General features: G+C 44.4%; 1 protein-coding gene across 1 annotated transcript in view; it reads left to right on the forward strand.

Annotated features, from left to right (window-relative positions):
- The window catches only part of CADM1 (cell adhesion molecule 1), a 246,924-nt gene extending 238,563 nt beyond the window's left edge, over positions 1-8,361 (forward strand). The window contains exon 12 of the mRNA XM_086956817.1: positions 5,607-8,361. Coding sequence (XP_086812943.1) covers positions 5,607-5,725 — 119 coding nt within the window. The 3' untranslated portion in view covers positions 5,726-8,361. The remainder of the gene's footprint in view (positions 1-5,606) is intronic.
- Positions 8,362-18,813: the final 10,452 nt, after the last annotated feature.

The following is an 18,813-nucleotide window of genomic DNA, read 5'->3' on the forward strand; positions in this document are numbered from 1 at the left end:
GCACCCTTATACAACGCCTCAGCAACGCCGGAATACAAGGAAAAGCATTGGACTGGATCATCTCGTTCCTCGCCGGAAGAACCCAAAGAGTCCGCCTCCCCCTTTCAGATCAGAGTCCACCGAAGTCATCTGCGGCGTACCACAAGGTTCATCACTCAGTCCCACCCTCTTCAACGTCTACATGAGCCCCCTCGCATCCATCGCACGCCAACACAACCTCAACATCATCTCCTACGCAGACGATACCCAGCTGATCCTCTCCCTCACCAAAGACCCAAACACCGCCAAAACCAACCTACACGAAGGGATGAAAGAAGTAGGCGAGTGGATGAAGAACAGCCGTCTAAAACTGAACTCGGACAAAATGGAAGTCCTCATCTTAGGATCATCCCCCTCCACTTGGGGTGACTCATGGTGGCCACCGGCCCTGGGAAACGCTACCACACCTACGGACCACGCACGTAATGTGGGCTTCATCCTGGACCCCTCCCTCTAGATGACCAGACAAGTCAACGCCGTCTCATCATCATGCTTCAACATCCTACGTATGCTCAAAAAAATCTTCAGTTGGATCCCCATTGAAACAAGAAAGACGGTCACCCAAGCACTGGTCACAGGCCGACTGGATTACGGAAACACCCTTTACGCTGGAACCACAGCCAAACTACAGAAAAAACTCCAACGCATCCAAAACGCCTCAGCCAGACTCATTCTAGACGTCCCCCGCCAAGCTCACATTTCCGGTCACCTGAAAGACCTCCACTGGCTCCCCGACAACAAGAGAATAGCGTTCCGTCTCCTCACCCACGCACACAAAGCCCTCTACGACCTAGGACCCGAATGCCTCAACACGCGCCTGTCCTTTTACACCCCCACCCGCCAACTTTGATCGTCCAATCAAGCCCTCGCCGCAATTCCACGCATCCACAGATCCACCATGGGGCGGGGGAGATCCTTCTCCTACTTAGCGGCCAAAACCTGGGATTCTCTCCCCACCCACCTCCGCCTTACTCAGAACCACCTCTCCTTCAGAAAACAATTAAAAACCTTGATATTCGATAAGTAAGTACCCCCTCCCTCAAGCGCCTTGAGACCCTCTGGGTGAGTAGTGCGCTATATAAACGATGAACTTGAACTGAATGAGACTATCTACATGGCCGAAAGCCAGTCTGGTGCCCATAAGGCCCCTTGTGGTCCCATGGCTGCAGACGTGAGCATCTCGCAACTGTTACCCGTTGGGGTTTGTGGTGAGTCACTTAGCATAGTCCAGATAAGAGTAGGTGGGCTGCCTGAAATGGTACTTAGTTCTACAACGCACAAGAGGAAAATGTAGAGTACTGATAGTTATTACAACACGTGTGGTAGTAGGCATACTTGTAAGCGCAGTAATAAGGTTATGAGCACGAGAGTCCGTAAAAGTGGTGCAGGTAGTAGTAATAGCTGTAGTCCTAGAAGTGTTAACAGTACTACCACTAGTAACTGAACTAGTATTTGATGAGGTACTCCTAGACTAGAGAATCCAGTACTAGGTGAATTCGTTCTAAAAGTATTACCAGTTTTAATTTTTTTATTAATATCAGTACTATGCTTATTACTACTAGTAATACTAGTATCCGCCGTATCGTACTGGTACTCCTAGTCTTGATTACAGTAATATCACAGTCCCAGTGATGGCAGCACTAAAGGAGGGTGATGGTGACTGGGGACATCTGTAGAATAATACACTATTCCCTTTGTCTTTATGTATCCAACGTTCACCTTTATCTCGAATTAAATGCTTTGTATAACTTTCCTTGTTTTATTAAAAAAAAAATAGACGAATGCACTTTCTGTTTGGAGAATAAAGTAGCTAAACCAGGCTGTGCTACAGATTCAAATTTGCCCCATTGCTGACCTTCGCGGAGGTCCTTGTTCAAAAACCTCAATTTTAAAAAAACCCAAGCTGTGGTAAACAGAAGAGCTAGACACAATAAAAGAAACACATGAATAATGAATGAGCAAAAAACGACATCAGAACTGTTTGTCTTTTGGTGCTGTGCAAAGTCGTCGGAGTGACAAACTAAGCAGAGACAAATCTGTTGTCTTTGGCAATGCTTATATGATCAAGGCCAGCATAGTGAACAAAGCTCTTTTTAAGGAATTCAAACAGTGCATGGACCCTCTTCCACCGCCCACCACCCCTAAAATAATAAAGTGAACTGACATCAAACACAGTCACCACCACATACATCATAACAGTCACAAACACCCTCTGAATAACAAACATGTTCTCCCAGTTCCCCACATCATTCTCCGATTGCCACTTTTTGTCGATGCCCATACGATCGGCTCCTTTGTACGGCAAATCAATTCCCTAAAAGGAATTACCTACAACTGATGTCATGTCCTCCACCTTCATTGACCCCTCTTACTATGCTCTCACTGCTGTCGTCCACATCCGTGCCTCACTGCTGACGAGCAGCAGTCTCTTACCTCTAAAGGCGGCCAAATAGTGACTGGTGAAGAAAAAAACCCACTTTAAACCAGCTAAGCTCTGATTGCTGCCACATCATCCATCTAAAAAAAAAAGAAAGTTATAACTAATATTGGGCTTTAACCTTAACAGCTATATTGGCAATCTGCAAGTGCTTCAGAAGCACAGATCATTGAGACCCCTCTCAGCAGGTATTGGCGTGCTAAGACTAATGCTGTGAATTATCGGGTGTTCCTCTCCTCTCTCTCTGTTCCTGCCTGGACATCACCCAGTCAGTCCTTTAGGGAGCACTCGGGCTTCCAAAGGGCAATCCACTTAAAAAAAAATGTATTCAGTGACTACTCACTTGATCACCTGTGGCTCCCATACTGCTTACTCTGTGGTCTATTTACTGGAAATCAACATTTACCAGGCTGCTATCAAAAACTGCATTACTCGCCCAATTGTCTCCGAGTTCTTTGTGTAACGAATTGCAAAGGTTGGTGAACCTCTCTTAAGGGTCTCCCGAACTGACAGGCACCAGTGATTTTCTTCACTTTGTCTAGTCTGCTGATGGACTTGGATCCTCAAGAATCCCTATTACCAGTGAAGCAATTAGCTGCACTTTGGGTCTACGTATGCCCTGTACACATACCAAAAGTAAACATTCTAGAATCTCTGAATGCGAATCAAGAATCCAGGGTAGATGTCCTTAAATCAAACTAGAGGGTTACTCCAAGAAACCTACTGCAAGACTTTAGTAAGATGACAAATGTACTGATTCAGCAAAATGGATAATTCATTCTTCTGTTCAGAGGAATGATTAGAACACACGTAGGAACAGAAGATTCGGTATGTCGAAAAGGCCACCCATTGGTAAAGGCAAAACACAGTAACCTTCATGGAGAGTACTCCCAAAGAGAGACTTCTCTACTGTTTATTTAAAAAAGCAATGCTGTATCACCACAATGGCCAGGAAGAGACTCCTTGATATAACCATATTATGAATGAAAAAATATATTTGGCCTAGATATTAGTATTTAAATGCTGTGCTAGCGAAAGACCCAACTAAAAGAGTAATGTGAGGTTCATATTAATAGAACCACCTGCGAAGGTAAAAGGGATAAAGTGAAACTTTCATACAGGGATGCATGATGAGGGAGTGAAGGATGTGCACCAAAAGAAAGAAGTCTGTGGCAAATATAGTCAGTAGAAAATAGTTCCTTTATTGTTAGTAATCTTTAAAAGGCCTCAGCCAGCGCGTTACGTCCCCAAGGGGGACTTCGTCAGGGCAAAAAAGACAGCAGCAATATTTTAAAGATGAGCCCCCGGGACATGCTAATCCCACAAGCACAAAAAAGTCAACGCATGGGTCGGTAAAGTTTTAGATCCAATATCAATTTCAGCAGTAGCGTAGTAAAGGTAAAGGTGGATGGTCACAATTATTGTAGCAAAAAATTCCGATAGTTGCAGAAAAGGATAATTCTAAACACTCAGTCCTCGTATCCGAACAGATAGGTGGTTCAGGGTGCTATGTATAAATAAATAGATGACAACGTCACTACAGGTATGCACAAAACAGCGAGGAATAAGGCATGTATCAATCCTTTTTCACCACTTCAAGTATATTCTCCCCATGATAAGGGAAGGTACTGCAATCGGAGTACCTGCCGTCACAGCACTGTGGGTTCAAATGTATGATGACACATGGTTGTGCGTGAGCAGGTTATTGGATGTACTTAACAAGCACTGATTATTTGCTGGGTTCGGCAATAGCAAGTGTGATTGATTGGAGCGTGTTAGAAACTGGGTCTCCAGTTGGCAGAGGTATGCACCCTGTCCAAGACGGGACCACAATCCTAGTCAGGGTAAGTCACAACACAATGCTAAGTTATCCTGTGCTCACCCCCAGTAGCTTGACACAGATCTCGATATCACAACTTATTCTGTATCCGCAAGAGTCAACAGTCCGTACTTGGCACCAATGAGCCTTTCTATGAGCTGTTGCAGTAATCCTTTAGATGTGCAAATAAATAGAACAAATGTGCTTCCGGACACCGCATGTCCCTTCATTTCAGTACGTTCAGGGTGGCTGGAAAGGGGAGCAGGTCTGCTTAGGACAGTGCGGGGAGGAAACTAGCACCTTGCTCACTTCCCTGACTTGCCAGCGGCAACAGTCATTCCCGGCCTTTGCGGGGATGAGGTGAATCTCAGAGCTCACTACTCTGACTCGCCAGTGGAAACAGGCATGCTCAGAACGCTACATGGACGAGAAGAAGCACCACGCTCACTTCTCTGTTTTACCAGCGGCACAGACACGCTCTGAGTGGTGAAGGGGCTGAGACGAAGCACGAGGTCTTAGATGTCCCTGAAACCTCAGAGAGAACAGGGGATAAGACGGCAAGGCCTTTTTGATCACTTTGGGGGATCAGTTCTGCTTCCAGAGTCGAGAAGCAGCCGGACAACAACCAGAAAAGCAGTCCAGATGAGTCCATCCTTCTGACCGTTTCAGTACAAGATCCAGAAGTATTTGATTTGTGGAGTGGGGTGGTGTCGGGGACCCAGTACTTCTACCCAAATGTGCCATTGTGGGGTGAACTTAAAAACCACTATTTGAAGTGCACCATCACCCCCTTTAAAACCAGTCCTGTTTGCCAGGCTATCTGTGGGAGGTCATCCATCCTTTTTGTTAAGGCATTACCGTTTGATGTGTAAATAGCAACCCCCTTCTGTCTGCCAAGGCAGGGCCAACAAAATGCAGATATATGTAGAAGGGTGCTCAGCTACAACAGGCCTTCCTGTGTTAGTGACCGTTTGGCTGGAATGCAGAAAGGGGAACAGTAACTCAGTCCAGGTGTGTTTTGGAGACAGGCTGCAGGCCCACAGAGCAAAGTTAGGAGCAGAAAAATGTCCAGTTACTAAATGGGGTATTTCTTCCATAGTAGTGTTAAATCCAATTTGACCAGCAGGGAGGATGTTTCATTACTATTCCTTCCTAGTTGAGTACAAGAACTGTTGATGTGTCTGGACACAAGGTGAAATTTAAGTGGGTTTGAAGTTTTACAATTTTTTGAATAACTGCTGAAAATACCAACTGGTGTTGATGCTTGCAGTCCCCTTGCACAGTGTGCTGACTTATTTTGCGTATTCACAGGGACTTATTTCACTCATGAAGCCAAAGGTGCAGATGATGCGGCAGACGCGGACACGGCCATCATCAATGCAGAGGGCGGACAGAACAACTCCGAAGAGAAGAAGGAATACTTCATCTAACTCTGCCTTGCTTTCCTGTCTTTGGATGAGGCGTTCGAGTACGGGCAGCTACTGGCCCCCGTGTAGAGGCTAAACAGACAGTTATCTTGGAGCTTGCGAGCATCTTCTTGTATTTTCTTTTTAATGAATGGTTAGAGAGAGGCCTGAGATCAGGTGGTCTGGTATTTGTGTAAAAAAAAAAAAAAGAAAAAAAACCCTGGTAAAGTGCACTCTGCTGTGACACCTCGATTTTTATTTTTTATTTTGTAGTTTTGTTTTCAGAGACAAATGTTATTTTTTTTCCAAGTCAAACTTGGGTTATAGTTCAGTAAGTCATTTGCAGAAAATTCTGTGCCTTGCTTTATTTTCCACCACCCTCCCCGCCTTTCGGTATGTTTTTTTATTGGATGCTGGGGTTTGTAATACTATTTTCTTTTGATCTTTTTGTTCAACTCTTTCTTGTTTCCAAATCCACACATTAACAACGTAGAACCAGCACAGTTTAGTTTGTGTCATTTTTCAAACTCTCAGCACATCCCTAGCCGCTCTTCAATGTTGCCAAAGGCTAAAATGGAACACACTGCCCAGCTGCCCGTTTTGGAGATGCCTCTGGCACAGAGACTAGAATCAAGAAAGTAGATTGTTATTCTGAGCATGTTAATGTTCCGATGGCGAGATATTTTTGGGCAGAGGGATGTCTCTTGGGCAAGAGAGGCATGTCTTGCCCTTTATGTCCACAGAGCATACCCATAAAGCCCAAGCTTAGTGCGTTTGGGCCCGCTTTCTGTGGCTATGTGGGATTCCTTCAAGATGCACATTTACGGTACCACAATAATCTAGGCTGGGTAACATTTTGGGAGCATTTGAAAAAGATCTACATGTTACCAGTTAGCAGGTATGGGTATTGAGTGTTCCAAAATGCTCCACCAGGCATTGTAGAACAGGTGCATCGATCAAGGGACATTTAATTGTCAAGCTCTCTACTTACCTGGCAGCGAGAAAATGCACATTTAAGTGCAAAAGATTACAGATGGAGTTGCAAAAAAAATTATATTGCCAGAGGAGGTTGGGAATTCCTTCTGAATAATCCAGCCAATAATTGTTGCTGGCTGGTCAACATATTAAAGGAGGGACCAGATAGAATGGAGGAGACCCGGTGCTGTAAGCTCAAATCAGTGTGTTTATTTTTGAATGCTTGTATTTTTTTTCATGTTCATAAGGGTTCGGAGACCTTGACAGCATTCCACACAAGTGTACTGCCACTGTTTGAGAATTGTAAAATTTTGTTTGCTGCTTGAGTAAGAAGTGTATAGACTAGGTGCCACTGTACCCCCCCCCCCCTCCAATCTCCTGTTCTCACATGGTATCTTCTTTGTCCCACACTAAGGTATAGAGGACCTTGATCATTGTACAAACAAGTGTGTATTTAGAGTTGGCAGAGGTCCATTCCTAGAGGTGAAATTTTAACGGTATGCAGGGTTGTAGGTTTGGGGACACTTGCATTGGCACATCCTTGAAACAGGACTCAATCAATTTCCTTTGCCTTAAGCCCAGGTTCTCACCAATGTTAGTTTTCGTCCATTTCCCCCTATGTTTGTGGGCATTGTACAAAGGTATTAGGTATGCCTCCAGGAATATTAACAAAATATATATATATATTGGTGCAAGATACTGGGTAAACCCAGCAATGGAGTATACAGGAATTTGAATCTTGAAAGCCTATGTTTATATGGATGATGCCCCATTTCTCCCCTTCAACCATCTCCCTTCCATCTGTGGTGCTTGGAAAGACTGAATACTTTAGATGTATGTAATAGTAGCTACTTACCCAAGCCTCTGTGCAGCTCCGAAGTCTTTATTTGGGACTGACCAATAGAGTCGTAGATTGATAATTAAATTGCGTACGATTTCACTGTGCCCGAAAATTAAGTAACTTCAGGGGGTTGAAATGAAAGCAGTGGGCACAGATTGTTGCCATTCGCTTCAGTGGAGCAAGGGTGCATGGTAACCACCTGTCTCGATTGTCCACAAATTGACCAAAGTGTGCCGAATGGTTAGATGGGTTCTGAATACACTGATGACTCGTATATCCTTGAATTGGAAGTAGGAATGCTGTGCAAGACTAAGTATATCACTGAATTAAATCTCTTACCAACTCAATAGGAATTTCCTTTGTCTTTTGCTAAAGACACTTCTAAAATCTGCAATCCTATTATGTATAGAGATTCTTTGAACCCATGAAGTTTATTGTGAGCCTTTTCCTGGGGTGGAATAGGATTTCAAATTATATAACTGTAGAAAAAGATTAGTAGTTTGGATTTAGAAGCTGGTATTTTTGTTAAGAAAAAAAAACAAGTAATTGTGAATAATAAGAAAAAACGGTCTGTAGAAAAACATTTCTGGTTATAATGAACCTTTTGGGGTGCAAAATGGCAATTAAGTGAAACTGTATTGACCAAGAGAACAAGCTACAATTTAGAAGCTGGTGTTTTTACTGAAAGTGGAACAAATTCTTGTCATGTTATGTCATTTGCAATTTTAAAGGTGCGTTTCTGCTATTGTAAAATTGTGTGCAAATCCTGTACTGGTTTATTTAAAAGAGCATAATGATGGAGTTTAGACACTGCTTTCTTTTTAAATAAAGAGCATTTGTAATATTTTACAAAACTTATTTTGGGAGACCTAGGGCAAACACGAGAAGTTTAATCTTGTACACAAAAAATGTTGTTCAAACTGATAATTCATGCCTCTTTTTAGGTTTAGCTTACAATGAAAGGCAAAAAATCGATTCTAATTAAGCCACAAACACGCTTGCTGATTTTACACTTTAACTTGAGAACCTGAAGTATCTGTTTGAGATATAGACAAGATTCCTTATTTGTGGAATCATTCTTTGAAAATAGGTATGTTTTACTTTAATATAATGGTTAAACCGTATCTCCAGGATGTTATCAAGAAACCTGAGATGGCAAGCGGTCCACCACTCATATTTTGCATTGGGGCACCAGGGAACAATGCTTTAAAGCGCTAGATTTTAATAATTAAACAATTGTATTGCCATATCACATTCCTGAAGATAATTATTTGACATATTTACCAAGAATGATAATGATCTTACTATAGGACACTGGATCTTAGTGTGAAGGCAAAGTGGTGTGGTTTTAATGTTATCCAGGTGTAAAAACAATCATATCACTTAAGTACTTACTAGAGGATAAACAACTATAGCCGTTTTAAGAAATTTCAATTTACATAAGCTTATCCAACCAAACTGAAATATGTACCTGACATTATCTGCAGTTGTGCATTTTCGGATCCCTCAAGCGCTGGGTTTTACAGCTGTTGTGTGAGACCTGCTTAGACACATTTCACAGTTTGTAAAGTATCACTGGAATGGCAATATGAACAGAGAAGTGATTTCCCCATCTACTCCATAGACAACATAATAAGAATATAATTAATATATATATGTTTGCCACTTTTTTGTGTGATTGCAAGACCTAATAGGGCAGAACACATGGGTTGTTCATACCAAGTAGGCCCATGCCTTCAAGAGTATCTCTGCTCTGGTGTTGAAAGCGTTTCCTGACCGCTGTCAACATGCAGTCAGGTGGGGATGATTGCGGTTTGAAGGTGCATGCTAATTTTCAGCAGACTGAAACTATACAGTATTCACTTTAGTGCAGCAGGGATCCATGACCACCTTGTGTGGTTGGCAATTACGATGCCAGCGACTCTGTAAAAGTAACATCAAAGGTTGTTTTAGGAGTAATCTCAGATGATGAAACAACAAAAAAAGGCCAGCTATTACCTGATGGCCCTCCAATCCTATGGCGATATCTATAATGGTGACCAACAAGGATGGGTGATACTGCATGAAATGGTTTTTATTTGCTTGGTTGCTATGTCAGTATGTTTGTTGTTTAATATTTTCATAAAGTACATCTAATGGCAGTGAATCTTTCAGCCCTCGTCCCATTAGGAATTGAAGTGCTGAGCAGAATCTGGGAACACTAAATGGAAGCCTGGCTGGTAGTTGGAAAAATCTAGGACTTGTAACATTTGCCTTAACCAGCATGTGAAGATGGTTAAGATAGTGGGGCAGCCACTCATTCCCATACTCAGAAGGTCCTTCATTTGCTGCCATGGTTGTGTAAAGATACGTTTGCAGTCTGTTGGGTAGAGCGCATGTTGTAACTTTAGACTAGTTAACCCGGCATGCTCTCCACTTCCAAAATCGAAGCTAGTCTCTTGTAGACCGTCCAGACAATCAAGAGATGAACCACAGAGCCGAAACATAGTTCACTTTTGTCAGCACGTTTTCATCATTACATGTATGTGTTTTGCAAAGGAATCTTTGTAATACAAATGTGGCAGTCGTGCTTAAACTTACTAGGGCCTCCTGGTGCGCACACAACTCAAACATGGTCTGCTCCATTGAGCTGAAGGACTTGGCTGTGGCCCCAGGTGCTCATGGGAGGATCTTTATTAATATTAAATGTGAATATTTTATACAACTCTTTTAATCCCTTAGACTCCTGTTGAATGAAGAGTCGTAGGGAGATCACCATTGATACAGCAAACCACGGCTGGCAGTGTGGCAGCAGTGCTGCACGTGGACAATGGACCTTTGTTTCACGTTGGCTGAGTATTTTGAGGTTCTGTACTGTGGTGGTACAAGAGACCCTTTATCTATTGGTACAGTTTTACCCTTAAACAGAATCCTCACTAGATAGTGCCAGAAGATCTGTTGGCAGATATAGATCTGCCCTCAGTGTCATTTTACAAATCCAAATAAGCCCATATTGGCAAGACAATACTCCTGTTCTGTGGGTTGGTTCTGTAGTAGTTATAAAGTAAATTTCCTATATATAGACAAGTTTGGATGAGAGATTTCTTTTCTAAACTTTTTAACATTTTATTTAAGTAAAGCAGTCAGCAAATGCATGATCGTTTCAGAACATGCATGTAAAAACAGCATCTGTTCGTGTCTGTTGCCACTTGGTCCTCATTTTTAGGTGCTTTGGGGTTCCCTTATAGGGAAGTGTTTTGTGCCCTGCTATTATAATGTATCCTGTCTGTTCCTCATTTGGCATCACTGCTCCTCTCGTTTTATCGCTATGGATCCATTTTGTAATGGCACAAAATGGATTGGTTTTATATAAAGGGTTTTTCATGTGGCGTGGATCCTGGAAGAAGAAAGCAACACCACTGTTTGTTTGGCTTAAGAGTCCTGAATAGGTGAGATTTGTTTTTCATTTGGAATCTGATATACAAATGGTGCGTCTCACTAGATTGGCTACTGTATGCATCTCCACGCATAAAGAACTACCAGAATACTTTGGAACTTCTTGTGACTTCTTCTGCAATTGAAGCCCTAAGTTCCCTATGCCGTCAATACCAATTTTTTGCAATGTGGGACGTTTAAAAGTTGTTGGTTAATGGCAGAGCTCCATATTTAATAACTACATTTTCTTTCAATAATCACTTTTTCTGTCCCTGAAACATTTTCTTGAGATTTACATCTTCTGTTTTAGAAAAGTGCACGATAGTCCAGTGTGACTGATGTAAACTTATTCTCACCATGTTGGAAATGTCTCAGGTTCCTGTGCTTTCATCAGTGTCATGCCTATCTGGTAGATTGCAGATGTTTAGGCCCCACGCATTGGAAAATGAAAATTACTAACAAAAAAAAATCATGTGAAAAATTAACTTTTTAAAATATATTTTTGTCGTTTATGTATGTTTCTTAAATATACAGTGCACTGTGGAAATGTATTGAGTATTATTTTGTAAAAACTTCATTTTTTTACTTTTATAGTTTATTTTTCACAGGTGAAGAAAGAACAAATTTGTTTAGGAACAATAATTGTAGGTGGTGCTGAAGGCAGTGGTCTTCTTAATTTAACAGGCCACAAGAATGTCCTATGGACAGATGTTGAGCTCCTGTGTGGGGTTGGAAGTCGGTGAGGGCGGAAGTATTCTCAGATCTCAACAGAGCATTTCCTGGGAGATGCTTTTGTGGAGTCGATATGAGCAGAAGTGAAAGGTAGCTAGAGCAGGATAATAACTTTGAGGCACATAAAGCAAAAACCCTGCATTGTCAGGACATCCCCTAGTGTGAACTGGCTCTAATAGGGATTTGCTTTCAGGCAGCTCTGTCTTGATACATAAGCTGGGTGTCTCCCAAACCACTTAAGTATCTCCTACAGGCAAAGTGGCAACTTTTGACTTACTAACACCTAGTTGGCACCAAGGGGTGTTTGGTGTGTCTAAACGCCAGGACAGCTAGTAGGAAAATGAAAACTCAGGAAAGTGTTCCGTGATCCTCATCCTTTGACCACGCCTCTTCCCAGAAATTGTTGTCTCACATTTCCTTATGGTAGCTTTTAATCCACGCCTGCAGACCTCCACAAGGCTGCTTGCGTCTGTCGCATCCCCCCCCTCTTGTGTCTGTGAAAAGGAAGAGTACTCTGCCGTTCAAACAAGAAGGACCTGGCTCAGCTGAATTAAGTCTTTTCTATCATTTTCTAAAGTGGAAGCACTGGGAAGCCACACCAAATGAACTTGTTCTTTTGTCACATTAGCAGAAATGTTATTTCATTTCCCTTTCGGCTGGTTCTGTTTAAGGTGTACATGGACAACTTTACAGTGTACAATTTACATACCCATGTGTTCCCATTCACATTTTGTATTGGTTCATGTATACCATTTTTACAAAAAGAAGTACTATTAAAAAATGTCTTCTTAATAAAAAAATGTTAATGTCATGTTGGTGTCATACTTTTATTATTTGAGTGTACACTTTGCAGTCTTTTCAAAAGAATCCACTGAAAAAGGGCCACGATTTATGTTTACTGAGGGTAGTGGAAGCAGAGTGGGAGGAATTTGTTTTGAGGACAACTCCTTTCCCAAGTGTATTATCCGACAGCACTTCATCACTCAGTAAGTTATGTGATAGTTACATTAAAGGAAGCAGAAGTTACTTATCTTCCATCAAAGCTCTAATAGTCATCAGTAGGAAGGGAGAAAACTGTTTGCTATCCATTTAAAGCAAAGTCTATCCAAAGGCAAATTCTGCCTTTTCAGAGATCTGCATCTGTGAATAGAATAGCTGAGAACAGTTGGTGTTATCAACCAATTAACTAAGTCCCACACTCTTTTCTTAAATAATTTACGATCGTCGCTATGGGGCAGGAGATAGTGGTCATCATGCCCAAGTGCTTGTGCTTTTAAAGGCCCCACGCTCCTGCAACGAACTTTATAGATCTTTAAATTAATTAAAGCCTCTTGTCCAATGAAGCAGCTTACATGGAAATACTACTAGATGTTGAAAAAGGCAATTTTTTGGTCTCGCCTAGGCAGCGCTTGTGCCGTCCCTTCCAGACCTTTGTATTAAGGTATGGACATGAAGCTCCGCCCACTCTCCTCATATATTTTTCATTGGCTGGTGAAATTGCCCTTTGTAAATGTTTGCTTCTGATTAGGAAATAGACTTATTAGACCCTCCTTAGTACCTCCCTATCTTGTTACCTCCCATGAGGACTGGCTCTTTTACATGTGTCCTAACCCAGGAGCTTTCATTAGCAGGTCTGAAAACTATTTTTTTTAATGTACACAGCACTCACAGGACGCCAGCGTCCGCAATGGTAGCTGCATCCTAACACACTTTGCACTTCTTGGTTTTCTACTCATCAGCGTTACAAGAACATCTGTTCGTGCACTCCCCCCCACCCCCCCACCCTCTCTTGTTACGTTTACTTTGTGGCCTGCTTGTTTACTTTTAATTGCTCTGGCACGATTCTCTGCACCATTTGTTTCCGATGCTACCCTGCTTACCCTTCCCTACTGTTTTTTTTTTTTTTACATTGGTCTCTCCCCACCCTGCCCCTCCGATATCGCTATTTATTTTCTATTAATAGCTCTGAGCAGGAGTTAAGTGATTTGCTAATAATTCCAGACAATGCAGAGGCTTGAACCTTGTTCCCCCAGCTCCAAAGTTGGCAGCTTTGGATGTTAAGCCACCTTCCTTGCTTCAAGACCATATGCTTTTTAAGTGGGTTTGTCTCTGTTTCACTCACTGAGTCCCCCTACCACCTTTCACCCACCCTTAATCCCTTCCTCCCGTTTGCTTCCCTGAGCTCCCCCTTGAGCACATGGGAAGTGTGTGCCCTTCAATACACAGAAGTGTAGAACAAGCGCTTTCCCTTTAAATTTGCAGATCCTCAGATCCCGAGACCCTCTTCTGAGCCCCTCCCTGCCAGTCCTCACAACATCCACACACCACTCATTAGCTGAGGTATATTTTAGTTGCTTTCTTCCCAGCTCGTGTTTTGGGAATGATTGGTTTTGTTCTGTTTTAACTGGGACCCGTGTGCATGCATACATTGTTTGTTCTTGTTTTCGTCCCAGATCGTGTTTTGGGAATTTTGGCTTTTGTTCAGTTTTAATGGAATCTTTGTGCGCATGTTGGGCTTTGATTAATGTATGTGCATTTTATACCATTTAATCTGCATCAACATGTTCTCCTCCCCCTGTGACGTAAGCTGCTAAAATGCTGTGAACAATATGCCAGAATAGTTTGTTGTGACATCAGGCAGACCGGCTCCGCGGTGCACTTGTGACTCACGTATTTTTCTGGTTCTTGCAGTAATCGCTCTTGTTTAGACAGGACTTTATTTGAGCCGGTGGCAGCGGGTGGGGCCTGGTGGTTAATTTGAGCCAGTGGCTGAAGGGGTTCACCGCTCTCATTTTTGCCGACCGGCTCTTATTTTAATTCAACAGACGCAGGAGAAGGAAAAAAGAACGGAAAGGAGTTAGAGAAAAGGAGAATGAAGCGAGGCAGAAGGTGCCTGGTAGTTAAAGATGTTTAAGATAGTTTCAGGGCTACGTAGCCTTGGCTTTTGACGCACTGACATCTAGTAGCACCAGCAATTTCTTTAACAAATTAAGCACTGGAGCAAACTTATATATGCCTTTATCTACGCACTGGATGAAACCCTTTAAGTAAGTGTTGTTTGCTTGGGGGGAAAAAGGGGTCCCTATCTGTTTTTGAAGGTTGGGGAGGTGTTGAGAAGGTGCTCGGAAGCTCTATTGGTTGATTCCAGTAACTACGTCAGTGACTTTCTCAGCTCTCGGTGGCTGTTGCAGAAGGACATGTTTCAGGGGGTGCTTGTCAGCAGCATAGCTCTATAGATCTGGATGCTTGCTGCTGAGTAATATAAAACTATTTTTGGCAGGGTGCAGACCGCCTTTTAGTATGAGGTTGATGTGATTAAAAAAACTAATGTATTTTCGTGTGCGGTTGTGTGGGTCCGTGTTAGAGCATTCTCCGGAGCAGTGCCAAGAATATGGAACTCGCTTCCACCATACATCAAAAAAATCTCCTCTACTCCTCTCTTCAAAATGGAAGCAACATTATTCTTGATGAGAAAATTACTTCCTCAAATCTGCACAATCACGACATCAGCTCTACAACCTCCTAACTATCTCTACTCTCGGGTCACTGAGACCGTGAAGTTAAGACCTGCACGAACTGGAACTTACTTTCTTGATCAGAACAATTCTCAATGCTGCTATCGATTTGCCCATTTGCATTGTGAAATTGCCAGCATGACTTTGTTGCAGATTTTGTAATCATTTCGCTGCTTTGCTCATTTGCATTTTAATTTGCTAGCGTGACTCTGTTGCAGAATTTGCGTTTTCCCCCAAGCGCTCTTGCCGTTCTGACCCCTCCGCCTCCATTTTGTTGTTATTGTCCTCCTCCTTAGCCCGCCCCGCCTCCCAGCTGAACCGCCCTCCCACAGACAACAAACAGCGCTCCCTTACCTGGAAGCGCCGTGACTCGCTCTTCGCTTCCGAGCTGAGTGGTCGCTCCCCTGCTGTTGTGGTATCGTTGTGCAGCGCATATGATCTGATCTGGACTCTGACTAATAACTACAGCCTGCTGTGTCCTCTGATTGCCGCTGCGTGCTTTGATTACCGCTTTGCCCATTTGCATAGTTAAATTGCCGATTTGCCCATTTGCATTGTGAAATTGCCAGCGTGACTTTGTTGCAGATTTTGTAATCATTTCGCCGCTTTGCTCATTTGCATTTTAATTTGCTAGCGTGACTGTTGCAGAATTTGCGTTTTCCCCCAAGCGCTCTTGCCGTTCTGACCCCTCCGCCTCCATTTTGTTGTTATTGTCCTCCTCCTTAGCCCGCCCCGCCTCCCAGCTGAACCGCCCTGGCCCCTCCCCCTCCACTATCCATATATGACAGTTGTTCCCGCGCGCAGCGTTTACGCGCAGCGTTCGCGCCCCATCCGCGCCGAAGGTGCGCCAAAGGTAAGCCCGTCTACGCCCCTCCGCGCCTGGACCGTGCCCAGCGCCAGACCCTCTGCCCCTCGCGATGCCCAGCCCTCCCGCATCACCTACGATGCCACCACCCTCCTAGCCCTTAACCCCGGCCAGTCCCCCAACTGCGTCCAAGCCGATCCTGGACACACCCATGGTCCTTTCTCATGCTACTCCTGCAAATTCATCGGTACCGTCACCAACTCCACTACGACCACACCTCAGACTCGCGACGCCAACCACCTACAATGCATCCTTCTCAACACCCGTTCGGTCCACAGGCACGCCATTGACCTATGGAATCTACTAGACACCATCTCTCCAGACGTCGCCTTCCTAACAGAAACATGGATGAACGCTTCCTCCGCCCCGGACATCACCATTGCCATCCCTGAAGAATATAAGATCACACGCAAGGACCGTACCGGCCACACAGGAGGAGGCATCGCCATCGTCCATAAAAAATCAATCCACATCTCAACCAGCTCTGACGTCAATCTTGCCAACTCTGAACACCTTCACTTCCAGATCCACATCGACCCCAAGACCACACTCAGAGGCACCCTCCTATACAGACCACCAGGACCCCGCGCTAAATTCAGTGAAGACATCACGGACTTCATCACTCCACACGCGCTCCCCTCCAAAGATTACATCCTTCTGGGAGACCTCAACTTTCACCTTGAAAAGAACAACGACCGCAACACCACCACCCTCTTGGACAACCTCGCCAACCTCGGACTTAAACAACTGGTCACTTCCCCCACCCACATCGCAGGTCACACACTCGACCCCATCTTCACCTCCAGCAATCACGTCTCCATCAGCCACACTACGGATCTCCTCTGGACCGACCACAGCTGCGTTCACTTCACCTACAACAAGCCGAAACCCATCAACCACCCCCAACCAACTCTGCAAAGAAAGTGGAACAAAATCTCCATCGACCAGATCTCCTCATCGCTCCTTCTAAACACCCCAGCCCACTCTTCTAACCCAGACCAAGCCGCCACCAACTTCAACCTATGGTTATCCAATAGCGCCGACATCCTAGCACCACTGAAAAAACGTCAAACCAAACCTGGCAGCAAGAAGGCCTCATGGTTCAACGATGATCTTAAGAAGTCCAAGAAACTCTGCCGCTCCCTTGAAAAGGCCTGGAAAAAAAACCCAACCACTAGCACCAAGGACGCCTTCAAAAACGCCACCCGCACTCACCACCAACTAATCCGAAAGGCCAAGAAAACAGCATTCAAGGATCGACTAGACAACAACGCCCACAACAGCAAGGAACTTTTCAACATCGTCATGGAATTTACCAATCCCTCGGCCAACTCCGACATCACCCCCTCTCAAGCCCTCTGCGACTCCCTGGCTTTATTCTTCCACAACAAAATTGCAGAAATCCACAACAGCTTCGACAACCAACCCGGAGTCCAAACCACCCAACCATACACTGAACATTCTCCCCCCTTGAACACCCTTTACGACTGGAACCCAATCTCCACTGAGGACACCATCCGCCTGATGAACTCCATCCACTCAGGATCCCCCACAGACCCATGTCCTCACCACATCTTCAACAAAGCAGACTCCGTCATAGCACCGCACCTCCGAGACGTCATCAACTGCTCCTTCAATTCCGCCACCTTCCCGGAAAGCTGGAAACACGCTGAACTCACCGCCCTTCTGAAAAAACCCACAGCGGACCCCACCGAACTCAAAAATTACCGCCCCATCTCGCTCCTTCCTTTCCCGGCCAAAGTCATCGAGAAAGCTGTCAACCACCAGCTCGCCGCCTTCCTCGAAGCCAACAAATCCCTCGACTCCTCACAATCTGGCTTCCGAGCAAAACACAGCACTGAGACCGCCCTCATCGCAGCAACAGACGACATTCGAACTCTACTGGACAATGGAGACAGTCGCCCTCATCCTCCTCGACCTCTCTGCAGCCTTCGACACAGTCTGCCACAGCACCCTTTTACAACGCCTCAAACATCGGAATACAAGGAAAAGCACTTGAATGGATCACCTCCTTCCTCACCGGAAGAACCCAGAGAGTCGGCCTTCCACCATTCACGTCCGAAGCCACTGAAGTCATCTGTGGCGTACCACAAGGATCCTCACTCAGTCCCACCCTCTTCAACGTATACATGAGCCCCCTCGCGGCCATCGCCCGCCAACACAACCTCAACATCATCTCTTACGCGGATGACACTCAATTGATCCTGTCTCTCACCAATGACCCCAGCACCGCCAAAACTAACCTACACGAAGGAATGAAAGAAGTTGCCGAATGGATGAAACACAGCCGTCTGAAACTGAACTCAGATAAAACAGAAGTCCTCATCTTAGGTACATCCCCCTCTGCATGGGACGACTCTTGGTGGCCGGAAGCCCTTGGAAAAGCACCCATCCCGACAGACCACGCACGGAACCTAGGCGTTATCCTGGATTCTTCACTTTCAATGAACAGACAAGTCAACGCTGTCTCCTCATCCTGCTTCAACATTCTTCGCATGCTCAAAAAAACATTTCGCTGGATCCCCACCGAAACCAGAAAAACAGTCACCCATGCTCTGGTCACGAGCCGACTGGATTACGGAAACACCCTCTACGCAGGTACTACCGCTAAACTCCAGAAAAAACTCCAAAGAATCCAAAACGCCTCAGCCAGGATCATATTAGACATCCCACGTAACGAACACATCTCTGGTCACCTGAAAAACCTCCACTGGCTACCCGTCAATAAGAGGATCACTTTCCGACTTCT

This window comes from Lissotriton vulgaris, chromosome 2_1, assembly GCF_964263255.1.
Source record: "Lissotriton vulgaris chromosome 2_1, aLisVul1.2, whole genome shotgun sequence".
Taxonomy (NCBI): Eukaryota; Metazoa; Chordata; class Amphibia; order Caudata; family Salamandridae; genus Lissotriton; species Lissotriton vulgaris.